At 37.1% G+C, this 16,478-nt stretch overlaps 3 protein-coding genes across 3 annotated transcripts in view; 1 reads left to right on the plus strand and 2 right to left on the minus strand.

Moving 5' to 3' along the window:
- Positions 1-3,372, minus strand: part of LOC118274897 (small G protein signaling modulator 2) — a 104,827-nt gene extending 101,455 nt beyond the window's left edge. Inside the window, 1 exon segment of the mRNA XM_050696775.1 lies at positions 3,121-3,372. Coding sequence (XP_050552732.1) covers positions 3,121-3,139 — 19 coding nt within the window. The 5' untranslated portion in view covers positions 3,140-3,372.
- An 817-nt stretch (positions 3,373-4,189) lies between these two features.
- LOC118274682 (vacuolar protein sorting-associated protein 33A) lies at positions 4,190-12,924 on the plus strand. Its single transcript, XM_050697118.1, is given in 12 exon segments — positions 4,190-4,393; positions 4,948-5,147; positions 5,589-5,768; positions 6,331-6,451; positions 6,868-7,021; positions 7,557-7,720; positions 8,273-8,418; positions 8,420-8,439; positions 9,206-9,333; positions 9,744-9,929; positions 10,415-10,538; positions 12,506-12,924. Coding segments are annotated over 12 exon segments (1,833 nt in total). The 5' UTR covers positions 4,190-4,276; the 3' UTR covers positions 12,799-12,924.
- Positions 12,925-12,996: 72 nt separating this feature from the next.
- LOC118274681 (exocyst complex component 8) lies at positions 12,997-15,378 on the minus strand. Its single transcript, XM_035592336.2, has one exon. The coding sequence runs from the start codon at positions 15,254-15,256 to the stop codon at positions 13,205-13,207; it is 2,052 nt and encodes a 683-aa protein (XP_035448229.2). The 5' UTR covers positions 15,257-15,378; the 3' UTR covers positions 12,997-13,204.
- Between the last annotated feature and the right edge of the window lie 1,100 nt (positions 15,379-16,478).

Below are 16,478 nucleotides of genomic sequence, written 5' to 3' on the forward strand. Positions count from 1 at the left end.
TTTGAGTCCAGTCCCTCGTATCATTAAAAAATAATGCGAAACGTTATTTTACAGTTACCTAACTTCAGTTTCCAAAAGTAACTGTCACGTTCAAAGTCAAAGTCAAAATTATTTATTTCAAATAGACCAAGAAGGCACTTTTGAATGTCAAAGCAAATAACACAATATTAAAAAAAAAACAAAATGTCTGTCAGTCGGTCAGTCAGGTTTAAATAAAATTCTACTCAAAAAAAAAATAACGTAGGAAAAAGTATACGATCAGCAATTTTTTACCCTTCAGTACCTAGTACTCGAAACAGCCAAGATTAATTGTACTCGAACCGACGAACGACAAGCTACCACGCAATTTTGTGCGTAGCAGTTTGCAGAATGCCTACCAAATTGCCTGAAGACATCAATCATGAAGCCCTACGGCCTACCTACTTAGGTACCTATACATTCTTGTGACGACATTTTTCCAAGGGTAACCCGCAAAATTAGTTTGATGAAATCTGTGAAGAATTCGAAATTGGAATTCGTTTGGCGCGTTTTTACCATAGATAATTGTTTAAATATTCTTTTATTCCTTTGTTTTTGGATTTGATACATAGCCTTTTTCTCTTATAAAAAAAATATCAATAATGTATGATTTATAAGATGTTTATATATGAAAATAACTAAAGAAGAAGAGAGAACATGTTTAAGTAAACAAAAATTAATCTTCTATACCTACATAAAGTTAGGCATCCTACAAACAAACTCTATACACTTACCTAAATATGAGAAACGTGTACATCATTATTACGTGGCCCGTATCCCAACATTTTCCTTGGGATTCCATTAGTACTCAAAATGAGATTATGTTATCGTAAGCGGAATGTAATTTACCCCAAAATTATAGCATAACATACCATTTTGCTGGGTTTTCCTTCAACGTAAACTGGGATGGATGGTAGGTGGATACAAGCACTTTTTCTCTGTCAAATTTATTAGCCCCGTGCGAGAGGTAACCGCCCTAATGTTTATGAGTAAGTACCTAATTAATTATAAAAAGTAAAAAGGGGTACATATGTAGCTAATTACATAATGTATGATGTATAATTTCAGGTATTTTGGTAGGAACAAAATTCGTTCGTTTTGTAAAGTACCTTTTGGAATAGGATTCTTTACGCAGTCAGTCTTTCTGACTACTTTTTTTATTTTGAGGGGAGGAAATCATCCAATGACTTCTCTTTGAAATGCCTTGGACGAGGCGAGAGGGAGTGTCAGACTCTTACTGACTAAAAACCATCCCGTTCCTACTCCTGCTTTGAGCCGGAGCCCCGGTAACCTGAGATACATATTAAAGATTGGCACTTACTGAGTCTGGTCGGTAATAAAGGGTCACCCCAATTTATCCAACAAAGTCAGCCCCAACTCCCATGTGATCGCAATCAGAAATATGGTAATGTGGGTGTTTCTTACTTTCTTTTAAGTCTCTAGGGACAAACGTGGACGTGGTGGACATACACGAGCATTTATTTTGAAACAGACTAATGTCAGTAGGGTACATAGAAATACACATTACGTTTGTGTATGTGTCCTCTGCTGAACTATCGGTCTCTTCTTTATAATTTTTATCTTAATTCCCGCGCTTGGCATGCGGATTTGGGAAAATCATCCAATGTCTTCTCTCGCCTTGAGCATGACGAGAAGGAGTGTCAGACTCACTGACTAAAGACCACCACGTTCCTACTCCTGCTTTTCGGGCCGGAGTCCCGGTGACCCGAGGCTAGGCAGTTCGCAGCTCCGGGTGGTAGACAGGTTGGAGATCGAAATTTACAAGCTCACATTTTATAAGCAGTAAGCAAAAATACCTAGAAACTAATGCTTAAGTCTATTAATTTGACTTTTTTAGCGTTGATAAGTCTGTGTTTAGCCACCAACCCGCTTACTGCCAGAACAGCGAAGCGAAGATGTGGCCGAAGATGGAGCACACAGACTTAGAAAGTACCTACCTGTTCACTCTGACCTTGCAAAGACCGTTGACTGATCATTACCAAGAGTCTGACTTTAACAATTCAATTTTATTGGAAAATATTTTCCACAATGCTTGCAAAAGCGAATACAAGGCTTTCAATGTAGACTGATACATACATGTAGTGTAGATATACCTAGGTTTTGTCACAATTTGCCACGTAGGAAGGACAAGAAAGAATACAATCATAAGTAGATTACACAGTAAATAAATTATCGACCCCAAAATCAAGAAGAAGACCAAAAACACATTTTAATTCGTATCTTATGAACTAAGGACAGTTAAAACAAAATAATATTAGAAATGGAACATTCCGCTTTTCTCTTCCCATTGAAATCTTTCCTATAAACCATTGAGAATAGCAAGCAAGAGTAAATGGAGATAAGTACGTACTCAAGCACAAAAGCCCCGTTATATGGGTATCTATGCTATGTAGGTACGTATAGCTGGGTATGATAATAAAACATTGATTGGAGACTTTCACGGTCACCACAGAGTGACGAAGCGAGGCAACATTTATTTTCTGCAAATAAAACTGGTTGTATGCTTCTTTTATTGTGGGTATCTATTTAATTAAATGTAAAAAGAGACCTAGATAATTAATTATAATCATAGGTATGTGTTTGTAAAAAATAATAATAATTTTATTACGGGTAGTAGGTAAGTAAAACATTTTACGTGTCTTAATTTAAAAGAACATACACTACATTTTTTCTGTTTATTAATTAAGAATAATTAAGTAATTTTAATTTTCTGAGAATATTATCTAATATAGACCAAAAAATATTCTAAAACACTGAAACTGCCTCTAATTATTCGAAAAAATAGCTACAAAAAGTCCCAAAACCTTCTAAACCCGCCCTTATCGCCACTAGTCATAAAAACAAGATTGCAAACAGCACTCACATGGCCGACATTCGCCTACGCACTCATGTTATCATTGTAACTAACGTCAAAACTACAATACACATTAATTAACGGCCAACAAAAATATTTACGGACATAAACACATAACTAAATAACACAATATTACACACGAAACACAAAAATAATTCGAAACCAATTAAAACACACGTATTTATTTTACTTTTTACGAAAAATCTGCGAGTAAGTAACATAGCTACCTTTATTTTGGGCGGCCATTGTAGTTTTCTGCCCACGGGGAGTGGCGCATTATTTTCCGTCAAAACTCTCACATTTCACAATGTTATTTATTATTCGTATTATCACGTCTGTGAGCGTCACTTGTTTATGGAACGTGTTTACAATACAAGTGATGGTTGGGAATGGCTTGTTTGGCGGAAAAATCGATGCGACGCCGCGCGCATTGAGCCGCTACACACGAATGATAAGGAGTAAGAGCCGCGCCAGCAACAGCCTCGTAACTATCCTATCAACATACCTACAGGGTTTATAGCTATATACCTACTGCCTCGAAGTTTCGCTGTGTTCTACCAGCTGATTTCACAGATATGAGGACTGTTACGCGTCATTATCGTGAAATTGGGGGTATTAAGTCAATTTCAGTGAATTAATGTTCTTTCTGTAGGCAGCTTGTTTGTTAGGTCTCTCATTGTCCTAGAGGTACTTAGAAATACAATTACCGATACATATACTTACGCAATATTATTTATAATAGGCTGATTAGGTTGTTTTGAGAAAGAAAATACAATAGAAGGAAAATCTGTAATCAATAAATTGTTTGTTAAGAGCTACAGTTGGCTCGTATCGTATCGTATGAGTTATTAAGATGTACCAACTGTTGAGTCTAGAAACTGAATTTTTATGTTAATTTTATTATATAAGTAACATTTTTAACTTTGCCGCTTTTACTAAAAAAATGTTGCTATACTTCGACCACTTACATTTAAGTTAAAGTTCTTTTCCTAAATCAGAACAAAAAATTCTTTTTTTATTATCGTAGTAAAAATTTACGAGACTATAATTTGTATTCGCAGCATAACCGAAAAAAAATACTTAATTAAGAATTTTAATTAAAACTTTCCGCGGCTTAAAATGCATGTATGAATCATGAAAAAATAAACCGAGCGTTCCATACTATTCTATTTCCAATTTTTATGGTATATTTCTCTCTTTTTAGCTTACGAAATACACAATCATATTTCTCCTTCTTTCCATACTAAAAATACACTGTTCACCAATTTTAGAACGAAACCAAATTTGACAATACCGAATAACTGACAGTGACAGATGACAAAACAATAACAAAGTGCTGAGCTCTACCCTTGAAGAAGAAATAAATAAGAAAAACACAGCAAAATGCGTGAAACCAAAATGAGTACACATTTATCTGGTGGTAGACTAAACGTAGCTTTAGTCCAGGAACGGATGCGTACTGAATTACTCAATCTATTGGAGCCTTTCAAAGGCGCAAAAGTGAGTACAAAACACCTACATTATCAATCAATACAATTAAATAGGTTCAGTTTTCCTCATGATAAAACTAATGTAATGCTGTAATCAAGGGTACTGACTCTCACTATCAATCAATTTTCTATGTAGCAACTAACTAAATCAGATTAATTATCAATTTCATGTCTAAAACATATTTACAAAAACGTTCTTATTCGAACAATAATTAGCAAAACAAAACGTCAATGACAGTACTGTAAAGTAAGTTATCTTACTTGAAATATTTTTTGTAAAAAGGCTTGGTTATAAATGTTCTTAATTAAAATAAAATCTTATTGTGTTTAAATCTCAACCCAAGTCCCTAAGATACAGAGCCATAGTTTAAACAGTACAAGTATAATAAGTAATTTTACTTATTATAACAATAGTTAGAACATATTACTGTAAAAAATTTTAGACCACTATGGATGCATTAAAGTGATTTGATTTGATTTGAAATATGATTACTCAACTTAACTACTTTAACTTTAAAGTCTATTTTTCAAAAACCAAACATAATCTATTGATGTTTCCACTAGGCAACAATATGGGATGAATGGCTAGCAGGTCCTGTGCTCCTAATAGCCCAGTACCCCCTGCTGAAGGACCATGGAGTCACAGAGATGTTCCCTCTAAAACCCGGCAACCTGCCCAACATCTCGGTGAAACATATTGTGTTTATCACAAGACCGAAGCTGCATCTGATGGATTTAGTAGCTAATTATATACAATCACTTAGGTAAGTGTAGTTATAGCATGTTTTTGTAAAACAAGCTTTATACGCTTTTGAATAAAGGTCATTTCATATGTTACAGTTCTGCAATTAATAATGATATATTAAAAAAGCAATGTATATGAATCCCCACATCATGAATTTGTCTTCTCCATAGACTGTATGGTTGACATGGTGGTTAGGCACCTGACTGTTAAGCAACGAGTAGCAGGTTCGATTACCGCATGGAGCAACTCTTTGTGTGATCCATAAATTGTTACTTTGGGTCTGTGTGTCATGTTGATGTGAAGTTGTATGTTTATAACCGCACCCACGATACTAGAGAAGATCCTAGTGTTAAAAAAATGCAAATTTTTACTTCCAGTTCACTGTAACAACACATAAATTCAGTAAATCTATCTAAAACAACATAAATTAAACAAAATAATATTTTTTTCTTATCAACAGATCAAAACAAACAACACCGCTGGAATTCCACCTGTTCTTTGTGCCGCGGAAGAGTGAGCTCTGCAAGAAGCACCTGACCAACCTCGGAGTGCTGTCCAACCTGACCATCCACGAGTTCAAGTGTGACATCTTCCCGTTTGAGAGTGACGTCATGTCTCTTGAACTACAGAATGATTTTAGGTAAGGACAGTGCCATATTGCTAACCATAGTGCTGACTGCACAGTTGGTGCGGTGGCTGGGCAACTGGCTGCCATGGTACGTGTAGCAAGTTCCATTCCCGGACAGAGCAATGCTTTGTGTGATCCACAATTTGTTGTTTCGGGTCTGGGTGTGATGTGTATATGAAATTGTATGTTTGTAAACGCACCCACGACACAGGAGAAATATGTGTGTGGGGCAACGTTATAAATAAAAAATAAAATGTTATTCTTTAGGTAAACTAGGCAAGTGCCTAGGGCGCCAGGTTACAGACGGGCACCGCTAGACGCGCGTGCTTAACGCAGCGTACGTGCGTGAGATCAAAACTAGTGCTCGTTCGGCGCTGTGATTGGTTGGTTTATTGGAGCGGACCAATCACAGTGCCGAATGCGGTTTTTGCTTTTTTAGGTCCAAAAGATTAAGATATTCTATGGCATAATGTGACACTATGTATTTCCTTTCCTGTGATTTCGAGTTCTTTCTTATTTAAAATACATATACAATTGTAAATTATGGTTTACAAGAATGCTTCTGTTATTTCAGAGAAAACTACCTGGAGGGTGACCCGACATGTGTGTATAATGCTGCGCAGGCGCTGCGCACTATACAGCAGATGTACGGGATCATACCAAGAGTGTTCGGCAAGGGTGTCGCTGCTAAACAGGTAATTTCTACATATATATATATAAAAATTAATTGTGGTTTGTTAGTCTTGCTAAAACTCGAGATTTGACAAATTTTAGTCTTTAATCATTTGTGGAAGTCCAGGGAAGGTTTAAAAGATGAAAAATAATATTTGAATTGGTACGAAATTTGCTGGGCCAGCTAATTATTAATTATTATTATGTACTATCTGCCCACTGACTCAATAATTTAAATTTGATTTTATTTCTCGCAAAATGAACTATGGAAAACAACTTAAAAGACCTAATTCTATGCACAGGCTTGGGCAAAAACTAATCATTTTAATATATTAAACTAATGGCTTGATATTTCTAATAAAGACTAACGACTACTTACTACTAAAGTTCTGCGAACTTTCTACCATTTTAAAACTATGAACCTACACCTCCCACCCAGGTATGGGACCTCCTGTGTCGGCTGAACAAGGAGGAGCAGGGCCAGGGCCCGCGCGGCGCGGCCACCTCCTGCATCGACCAGCTGCTGCTGCTGGACCGCGCCGTCGACTTCACCAGCGTCATGGCCACGCAACTCACTTATGAGGGACTTATTGGTAACTATAAGTACCTATTATAACCACTACATATTGCTTACTTTAGTAAGGAGTGGAAGTGTTGCTCTTACGCAATGTCTTGCGTGATGCGATCTAGAAGCGGTTAGCGAACGCGAAGCGGTGCGATGACATGAGAATTCTACGCGATGCAGTATGACTCGGTGACGTGGCTGCTATGTCCTACGTGCATCTGAATCGTTTCGTTTTTTGTTTGTTTCCGACAATATAAACAATTTTGACAGATCGTGGTTTTCGTATCACGTCATACCGCATCGCCTTCGCGTCTAGATCGCTCACCCAGAACGTAGCGTTAGTGAGCGGAAATGCCCTAGGTCAGAGTTCGACTCATTCTATTGTATAAAAAAACTATCATATCTAAAAAAGTGGGATTGTGAAGAAAATTTTACAAGTGAACACAAGTTCACTTGTCTAGATACCGTTTCTTGACCTGTTTTAAAACACTAAACAACCAACTCTATGAACTGGATCACAAAGTATCTATAAGTATTTGTTATATGCTTTCTCTTCATTTCAGATGAGATCTACGGTATAAAGAGTTCGACCGCGACGTTCCCGGGCCACAAGTTCGTGAGCCCGGACGATGCCAACCCGGAGGCGACCGCGCGCGAGAAGAAACGCATCGTACTCAACTCCAGCGAGGAACTCTTCGCTGAGATCAGAGATTGTAGTTTTACTTCTGTGAGTATTCATTCAGAGGCAGTTCACTACTCGACTACAAGGGTGTATTTCCACCTGAGATGAGCTATATAGCTATACTACGAAGATGTAATAGCAATACGGTAGTTTCCAACTAGTCAAATTCAATACTTTTATCGAAATGTCAAACACGATACTTTTTTGAATTGAATTTTGTAGGAGATCGCAACTTATGACGTCATATTTTTTGCGTCAAATAGCATACTTACTTCTCTAAAATTTGCTAAAAAAATAAATAAGTATATTGTCAAATTAATGAATGTAAGAACGATTATTTTGAGTTATTTTATTATATTGAAATGTATTTATTTTTGACATAGGAAACTACCCAATTGTTTTCATTGACGAAGCGACAGTGAATGAGATCTTTTATAACAAACTAATACGTATATATTTTTGTATGAAAACAATACTCATAATCAACCATTTATATATATGTATACGGTACTATTGTAATCTTCAAACACAACAATACACCTCCCATTGAAGCCATGGCAAATACTTTTAAAGCTCCTTATATTCCTCTGGTCACAGGTAGGAGCTGCCCTCTCGAAGAAAGCTCGGGTGGTAAAGACCCAGATGGAAGAGTGGAACAAGGACAAGTCAATGCAGGAGATCAAGCAGTTCGTGTCCCGGCTGCCGCAGATATTGGCCAACAAGCAGTCGCTTTTATAACATACTCATCGCTGAGTATATTAAAGATGAGAAAAAATTAAAGAAACATATCGACGGTTAAAAGGAAATAGGGTATAAGTGACATTTTGGTCAAAAATGAGTATATTATAATATCCTAGGTAAATTTTTTCGCTCTTTCGAATGCGTTTACTCTACGATGACATTTTTGGCGTTTATACCATAGCAAAAAAAAAAAAAACATTTTCCTAGTATTCTTTTGACGACCGATGAGTTTAAACGGCTCTCCTGAACATTTCATTTTTTGTCCCGGCTTATCGACGGTTAAAAGGAAGTAGGGTTATTTCCTTTTAACCGTCGATATAGGTATAGTATGCATTTATTTCGTTAGACGTAACGTGAGCAGACCTCCCACTAGGTGGATGGACGACATCGTCAGAGTGGCGGGGAGCCAGTGGATGCAGGTGGCGGCTTGTCGTTCTACGTAGAGGACTAAGAGAGAGGCCTTTGTATAGCAGTGGATGTCTCTCGGTTGATGATGATGATGATGATGAGATTTATTTCACTAAATAGTATAAAACCAAGTCGTTTTATCTGTCCCTTTGTATGCTTAAACTTTAAAACTACGCAATGGATTTTGATGCCTTTTTTTATAGATAGAATGATTCGAGAGGAAGGTTTATATATTTAATACATGCATAATATTATATCACCGTTACACCCATACGAAGCCGGGGCGGGTCGCTATACCTAGTTATAATTAGTCATTTAAGCTTATTATAAGTGAACTATGTTCTTTATTAAATAAATAATCATATGACATTGGTTTGTGACAGACAACAGACACGTTCGAGTTCCACGACATGGTGCAGTGCGAGGAAGACTTCCTCAACTGTGTAGACAACGAGAAGACGTGTCCGTTCATCGAGGATCTCATCGCGCAGAAGGAACCGCTCACCAAGGTATGATAGCAAGTACATAGTAAGAATTGAAATAGAACCATTATTCACCTCACTAGTTAAATAACTCTCATTAAAATTGTATTTTTTTTATGTTTAGGTTAAGCGTAATATATAGTATATTATAGTAGTTTTTTCCAATCAGGTTCACAATACAATTCTTGGTTACATTGTTTCGTTGGTTCAATTATCTGAGAACAATGTAACACCAATATTCAGTCAAAGAAATCGAAAAAAGATAAAATAACCTTAGGGAAAATAAAGTAATAATGTAAAACCTAAAAATAATATGCCTTTGCTATTGACTATTGCTTCTCATATTCAATCGCTATAAATACAATAATATGATCTAACTCCCATTATTATCCTAAACACGATCAGAATTGATTTTCTAATGTAACTTTCCCCCACAGGTGCTCCGTCTAATCTGCCTACAATGCGTGACTGGATCAGGATTGAAGCCGAAAGTACTGGAGTATTACAAACGCGAGCTGGTTCAAGTCTACGGGCTGAACACCTGGCTCACTCTCTGTAACTTGGAGAAATGTGGTCTACTGCGGCCTCAACAGGGAACTAGGCAATATGCTGTGTTGAGAAAGGTCAGTATTATGTTTTATTACTGTTACCTATGTATTTCAGATTATGTTTATATGTTTTCTAGTGATGTTGTTTTGCGTATGCCGCAACGCACTTGTAACGCCTCTGGTGTATCAAGTATCCATGGGCGGCGGCGATTGCTTACCATCAGACTATACGTCAGCTCGTTTACCAGCATATTCCTTAACAAAAAAATATGTCTGACTAATTTCGAGCCCGATTGGAGCCCTTAATCTTGGCATACATATTGTAGAAACACGTACACATGGTACGTGTTTCTCTGTTCATTGTATTATTCTACAAAAACTAGGTTTTAAGAAATATTTGTAAGAGCCAGTCCAGTTAAGTATAGTGACGACATATGCAACTTGTGATACTTGACAGTAACTGGCTAAGGAAATCTGCTTAATGGCGTATTTTTGGAAAAACCTGTGTCGTACAAATGGGCTGATAATAATACAATACTCATATAAATGTAATTCCCCAGACGCTTCACCTCACGATGGACGAAACTGAGATGAACGCCAAAGAGAAGAGCTACCTCTGCAACAAGTACACTCCGCTCACGGTGCGCCTCAGCGAACATATCGCCAAGAACAAGGGCTGGACAGGTAACTGATTCAATACTTTTTGTTTAACGGCGCATTCCAATAACCTACCGATCGGTAGATTCGTCTACCAGAGGTAGAATTTTGACCCATTTTGTATGGAGCTTATGTCAAAATTCTAAAACTAGCTTCTACAAGCGTCTTCACACACGTTTCCGAGGAGAGTACCTATAAACATACATACATACACATGTATGTTTATATGCCATGCCATACTACCATAGAACGCCAATTGCTACGACTCTTACACACCTCTTTCGCTTTATCAACAGGCATCACTTATCAGTCTTTTTCATGCATGCTCGTCGGTTAAAGGTACTTTTAATTTGGCCCTTTTTTAATATATCGCCATTCTAGTCGTAAATTATGAGAGTATAAACTAGGATAATATGTGTTATTTTTTGTGTTAGGTAATAAGCATTCTGTGATGCCCATTAATACTCGCAATACCAGAGAAGTTACGACTGCTTTGCGGCCTTTTGGAAATTGTGCATCCTATTTCAATTGTTAAGTCTATTTCTGTGCCAATTTGAATTTAAGTAATTTCATTATCAAGTCTTGATAAAGGTCGCAGAAGCCAATCAATGCAATGAAGCAAATCCGTTAGGAAAGGCCTACGTTCAGCAGTGGACGTCTCGTGGCTGATATAATGACGATAGCACAGAATCCAAAATTGTAATTTTGTAACTGCATAGACTATCAGCAATAAAATTCACAAATTAATTACCTACTCAAAAACACCAGCCAAATACAACTCATATCGCAATACCAACGCGTGACTCATTTCTAGATAATTACAAAAATAATTTATCAGCCAAACTGCAAAACAATACGTACTTACATACCTACACACTATATGCTAATGTACATTATGTATGTGCTATCAAATTAACACTAAACAACGCCCCAATTACGTCCGAAGCTGACCTAATCAAAACTTCCTCGTTCCGCCATTTTTATTCGAACAAAAGCGCGCGAACATATCTGAGACAGCAGCTCATCAACGTACTCTGACCTGTCAAATTACGTCAATCAATTTTCCACCCTATTTCTTATCACTAAAATTGAGAATTCGTCGACAAAATTAACACATACGTGTATTTTATTGTGCTGGCTGTAAGCACGATTGCCGTAGCGAATGCTATCATACAATCAATCGCATCGCATGATGTACGAATATAATTCCACATGTGTAATTGATTTTCAGATATTATTTATGCGATTTTAACATTCAATTTAACTAATTAGGTAGGCTACTTTATAGCATGTGTCTTTTCAATCATATATTATTTTCTAAAAGAAATTGATGTATTTTTTCCTTGGCCTTCTTTGCTTTGCTTTTTATCTGCTGTTACTGAATACTTCTAGTAAGAATGAGCGAATTATCTTTAATTTTTTATTATTTTTCGAGTAAGTAGTTGCCATCTCAATAAGGCTATTAGGCTACCTAAATGGCAATTAGGAGAAAAGATAAGTGGAGTACATATCCACAATAGAATAGTAATACTAACATATCTATAATTCACCAACAAACATTCAAAGCGTGCGAAATAAAAATAAATCAGTCAATGCTCTTTGACAGGAGTGTTACTGATTTAATCTGGTGCCTAGTGTGCCTACATTACGTCATAATACAAATGTATTCTCAATGTAATTCGAGATAGGCATCTGTCAATGTAGCCAGCCTAGTTTTGCAGTGCCTAACACAATTTAAAAATATAATTAACTATACAAATTAGTCTTACATCATGAGGTTCTTAAGGTTCTCAGATTTAATGTCCAAGTTACACATTTTTATATGTATTTTATAGGTAAAAGAGATCTGTAAATAGACCCGCCCCCTATCCTATAATCTAAATGATAGCTGGCGTACCGTTAGGTGAACTGTAATTACGTCTCAGCCTACCCGAGATGAGAAGTTACGTCCCTAAATTACATAATTTTAAAATATAATGTATTGTCTATTCCAGGTATACAAGATGTCCTAGGACTCCTACCAGGGCCGACAGTGGACGAGCTACAGACGCTACAGCCACGCATGGCGCGTCGCAACTCCATATCGAGCGAAAATTCTTCCTCCATGGAAAACCCTCGTGTCATCCTAGTCTTCTTCATCGGAGGGTGCACCCACCAGGAGATATCCGCACTCAGGACCATCAGCCAGCAAGAAGACTCCAATGTGGAGTTTGTCATACTAACTACAAAGTTAATTAATGGCACTACTTTCATTGAGTCTTTAATGGAAAACGATTCAACCAAATAATTCAAATATAAGGTGTATATCTCAATAAATTAAAGAATTCCATATAATATAATATTATTATGTTTAAGTTATCCTGTAACTTTGTATTATATGCTATATCGTATTTAATAAAAGTATAAATCGTTATATAATCTTTTAATTCTCGTGTTCATTTATCTTATCACCACATTTCATGAGTATGGAATAAAATTAAACATGAACCATTAAATCTTGGTTTATTAAAATTTCATATTCATAACTTGCATATAATATAAACTTCAATTTGATCAGTTTTTATTTTTTGTTTAAATAAACTTACAAAAATCCTGCAGGCTTACCATCTATATATTACAATTTTAAAGCTTTCAGCATAATAAAAATAATTTCGTACACCAACATACAATCAAGTGTAATCTAATGACTATTCTCATAAATATTCGTTACTCGTGTATTTTGTGATGTTGGATTTCTTTGGAGGTGGTTTGTAGACGCCAAACTTCTTGGCCAGGCTCACCAACTTCTCGTTATCATATCCAACTTCTTCCTTATAACATCTGAGCATTAAAGGCATCACTGTGTCTAAAATAAACTTAAAGTTCTTCTGAGCGTAACTAGAGTCGTTGCCTATGGACAGCTTGAGGCGTGAGTTGAAGACTGCGTAGATGCACTCGTCCAGCACGTCCATCATGTCCTTGGTGACCAGCTGCAGTCCAACCTTCTGTATGGTTATAACAGACTGCGCAAACCATATTGTACTACTAGATAGGTCCACCCATGTTTCATTAATTATGTACTTAGCTAAGATAAGGCCCAAACTTTCCATCTGTGTCAAGAACTTGTTGACTCCGGCTTTAGTGTGCATATTCACCGGAGTCCACTTGTCCTCCGACACCTTATTCTTCATAGAATCCATCACTTTCTCCCTGTACTCCCTTAGGGCTTTCACTATAGGTGCTCTTAAACAGCTATTCATCTGAAATCTCAAGTCTAGACCAAACTCACAGAATAACAGGCACTGATCTCGTAAACTCTGCACACAGTCCAACACTGAATCTAGCGCACACTGCGGAGTGAACACTTGTTTGATAATTTGACTCATTAACATTCTAAGTTGCGTGCTAGCCCACACTACCAAAGCACTAATTTTATTCTTAGGAAATAACGTAATGAACTCTGTTAAGGCATCGCTGAGTGAGCAGAAGAACACTTCACCTACTTGCTTTACATAACTATTGATAGACCCTTCTAGCTGGACCCCCTTCACATGCACCTTCACAGTGTGGCTGCATATAGCCAGGAACAGCTCACACGCCTGGCTGGTCATATTGAACTTATTGAGTATGAGTACAGGCTGCCTGGACGACTGCAGCCCTCCCCTCGGGCTCCAGTTGTGAGTAACATCGAGCTCTTTCAGTAATATTTCAATCAAAACTTTTTGTTTCTGTTCAATTCTCTTCAACAAATCACTTCTCTGCGGGTGGTTTTTATGTTCCTCAGTGTCTAATGCCTTCTGAGCAGACACCATTAGTTCATATGTTTTTTGGAAATGTCTCTCAACAATGAGCACATCCAGCTCCTCAGTGACATCAGCCAGCCACTCGGGCAGGGGAGCCTGTTGAGGGGAGGGCAGCTCCTCTACAGAGAGACTGGGAGACTCCAGTAGTTCTGGTTTAGGCTTATCTTGACTGTCTTTTTTCTTTTGCTTTGATGTTTCTTTTTCGATGTGCATTTTCTTAGCAATATCAAACTTGTCTAACCAATCTTTCTTAATGGCAAAACTATTGCACTGAAACACTCTTGTATCTGGAAACGCTAACACTTTGAAAGCTTGTTTGACACTTCCCAAGTCTCTTACATTCACTACAGCTAGAGTACTGATGGGGTAGCAGGCTTGGAACTTATATCTATTAGGACCTCTACGGTTTGATATCCACGATGTCAACATAAGGCAGTCATTGAATAAATACACATGCATCCTCTGTATGGCAGTGTTCTCTTCAGCATCTATCTCTAGCAAGTCACCTTCGTGCAGCACAGTCCGGTCGGGGACGTCTAACAAGTTCATACAACCTTCTACTTTCTCAGATATGAGGTTGAGCTTGTTCTTGCGCTGTTCCTCGGCCCGCTCGGCCTCGACGTCGTGGTTGTCGAGGGACTCGCGGGATATAGCGTTCTCGTTACCTAAAATTGACGCGTGGGAGAGAGTCGTGAGCACAGTACGCTGTTCACTTAGCAGGTGGGAGAGCTTGTACATTTCAGCTTCTAGGTGGGATATCTCCGTCGCAGTCTCGATAAACTGCATGTAGTTCTCGTACACATTTTTCTTGAGGGCGTTAGCGGTCTCGTCGGCCAGCGATTGTATCTTATCCTTCTGTTGTTGGAGCTCCTCCCCTCCGACACAGGATTTGGCCAGCTCCTTCACGTAACGTTCGGGCACAAAATCTGATACAGCGAACTTCTCCATGTTGATGTCGGACATCGTTATCTTAATATATTTACAATTTCTAGTCGTAATTAATAGTTAAAAACACTGGCTCACTCATCATTCGATAATCGAACGACAGGACGTATCAACCCATCAAATCCAAATGTCAAAATTGCGTTCCGTTATTATTAGTGGTATCGGTAGGCGTTTACATAATTAACGTTTAGTTACTAAGCGTGCATTTTAGTAAAATGAATCATATTAAATTGAGAAATGTTTAATGGATTGCTATTTAAAGAAATATTAAGAAAAAATAAAATAAAATTAAAGCAATTAAAATACGCTACGGTACCTAAAAACAACTGAGACATTAGTGGGGGTTGAGTCTAAAGACTAACAACCGAAATTAACCGTTAATAATTCTGAATCAATGTTTGTTTTTGAAAGAAATTCCATACTAAATACTTAAAATCAATATATTACTGATTTTGGATTGATGTCTGACTTATGGGACCTGTACTTATATAAGCAATAAGGTTACGTTAAGCATAATAAAATAGTGCCTCCGACCCATCGTCACGCTAGTAAACGAAATCCCCATAGGAACTATCAGCTGGGATTACCTTTTCATGTTATAACAGATACATTGTATTGCCATTAAAATAAAAAATATCTTAAATTAATTGGGTCTTAGCTAAAAACTAACGAAATTTTCAAGTGCTAGGCTGGGTCTTTAGGCATTGTACCAAGTTTATAGTACATAGTTACAAGGTAGGTATGTACTTACTTAAATTAAATGAATTTCAATGATTGAATTAATTAATCATTATTTACAATACCTACTTGATAATTGATAGAACGGTTGGAAGTAACTTCGGCTAAAGTTCGTGCATCGAAGCTGTTCAAGCATGGATAGCTACGACTTGGTTAGACTTTAGGCACAAACAATAGGTATAGGCATCTTGAATTAACTTCAAGAACACGTCCATGACTCATGAAGAGCAAAAATAATTCTCATTATGGGAATTATTATCGGTCAACAAGGCGCAATAACTACCTTATTTAATCTGGTCTCTTTCCACAAATCAACTATTTTTAAATTATAATTTATTTAAAATAGGTTACTGTTCGTTACAAATAGGCATTAATTTTTTTTTTGTTATTTTTCTTTTAGCAGACACACGATGGTAAGCAATCAGCATGTCCTAAATTAAGTATATTTTACTGGTACATAAAGAAGCTAGTCCATAGGCTGTGAAGTTCATCGAAAGTCTAA

Source organism: Spodoptera frugiperda, chromosome 11 (genome assembly GCF_023101765.2).
Source record: "Spodoptera frugiperda isolate SF20-4 chromosome 11, AGI-APGP_CSIRO_Sfru_2.0, whole genome shotgun sequence".
Lineage (NCBI taxonomy): Eukaryota > Metazoa > Arthropoda > Insecta > Lepidoptera > Noctuidae > Spodoptera > Spodoptera frugiperda.

Excerpts from the sequence above, each read along its gene's own strand:
- LOC118274681 (XM_035592336.2), bottom strand. The coding sequence starts at position 15,256 with ATGTCCGACATCAACATGGAGAAGTTCGCTGTATCAGATTTTGTGCCC.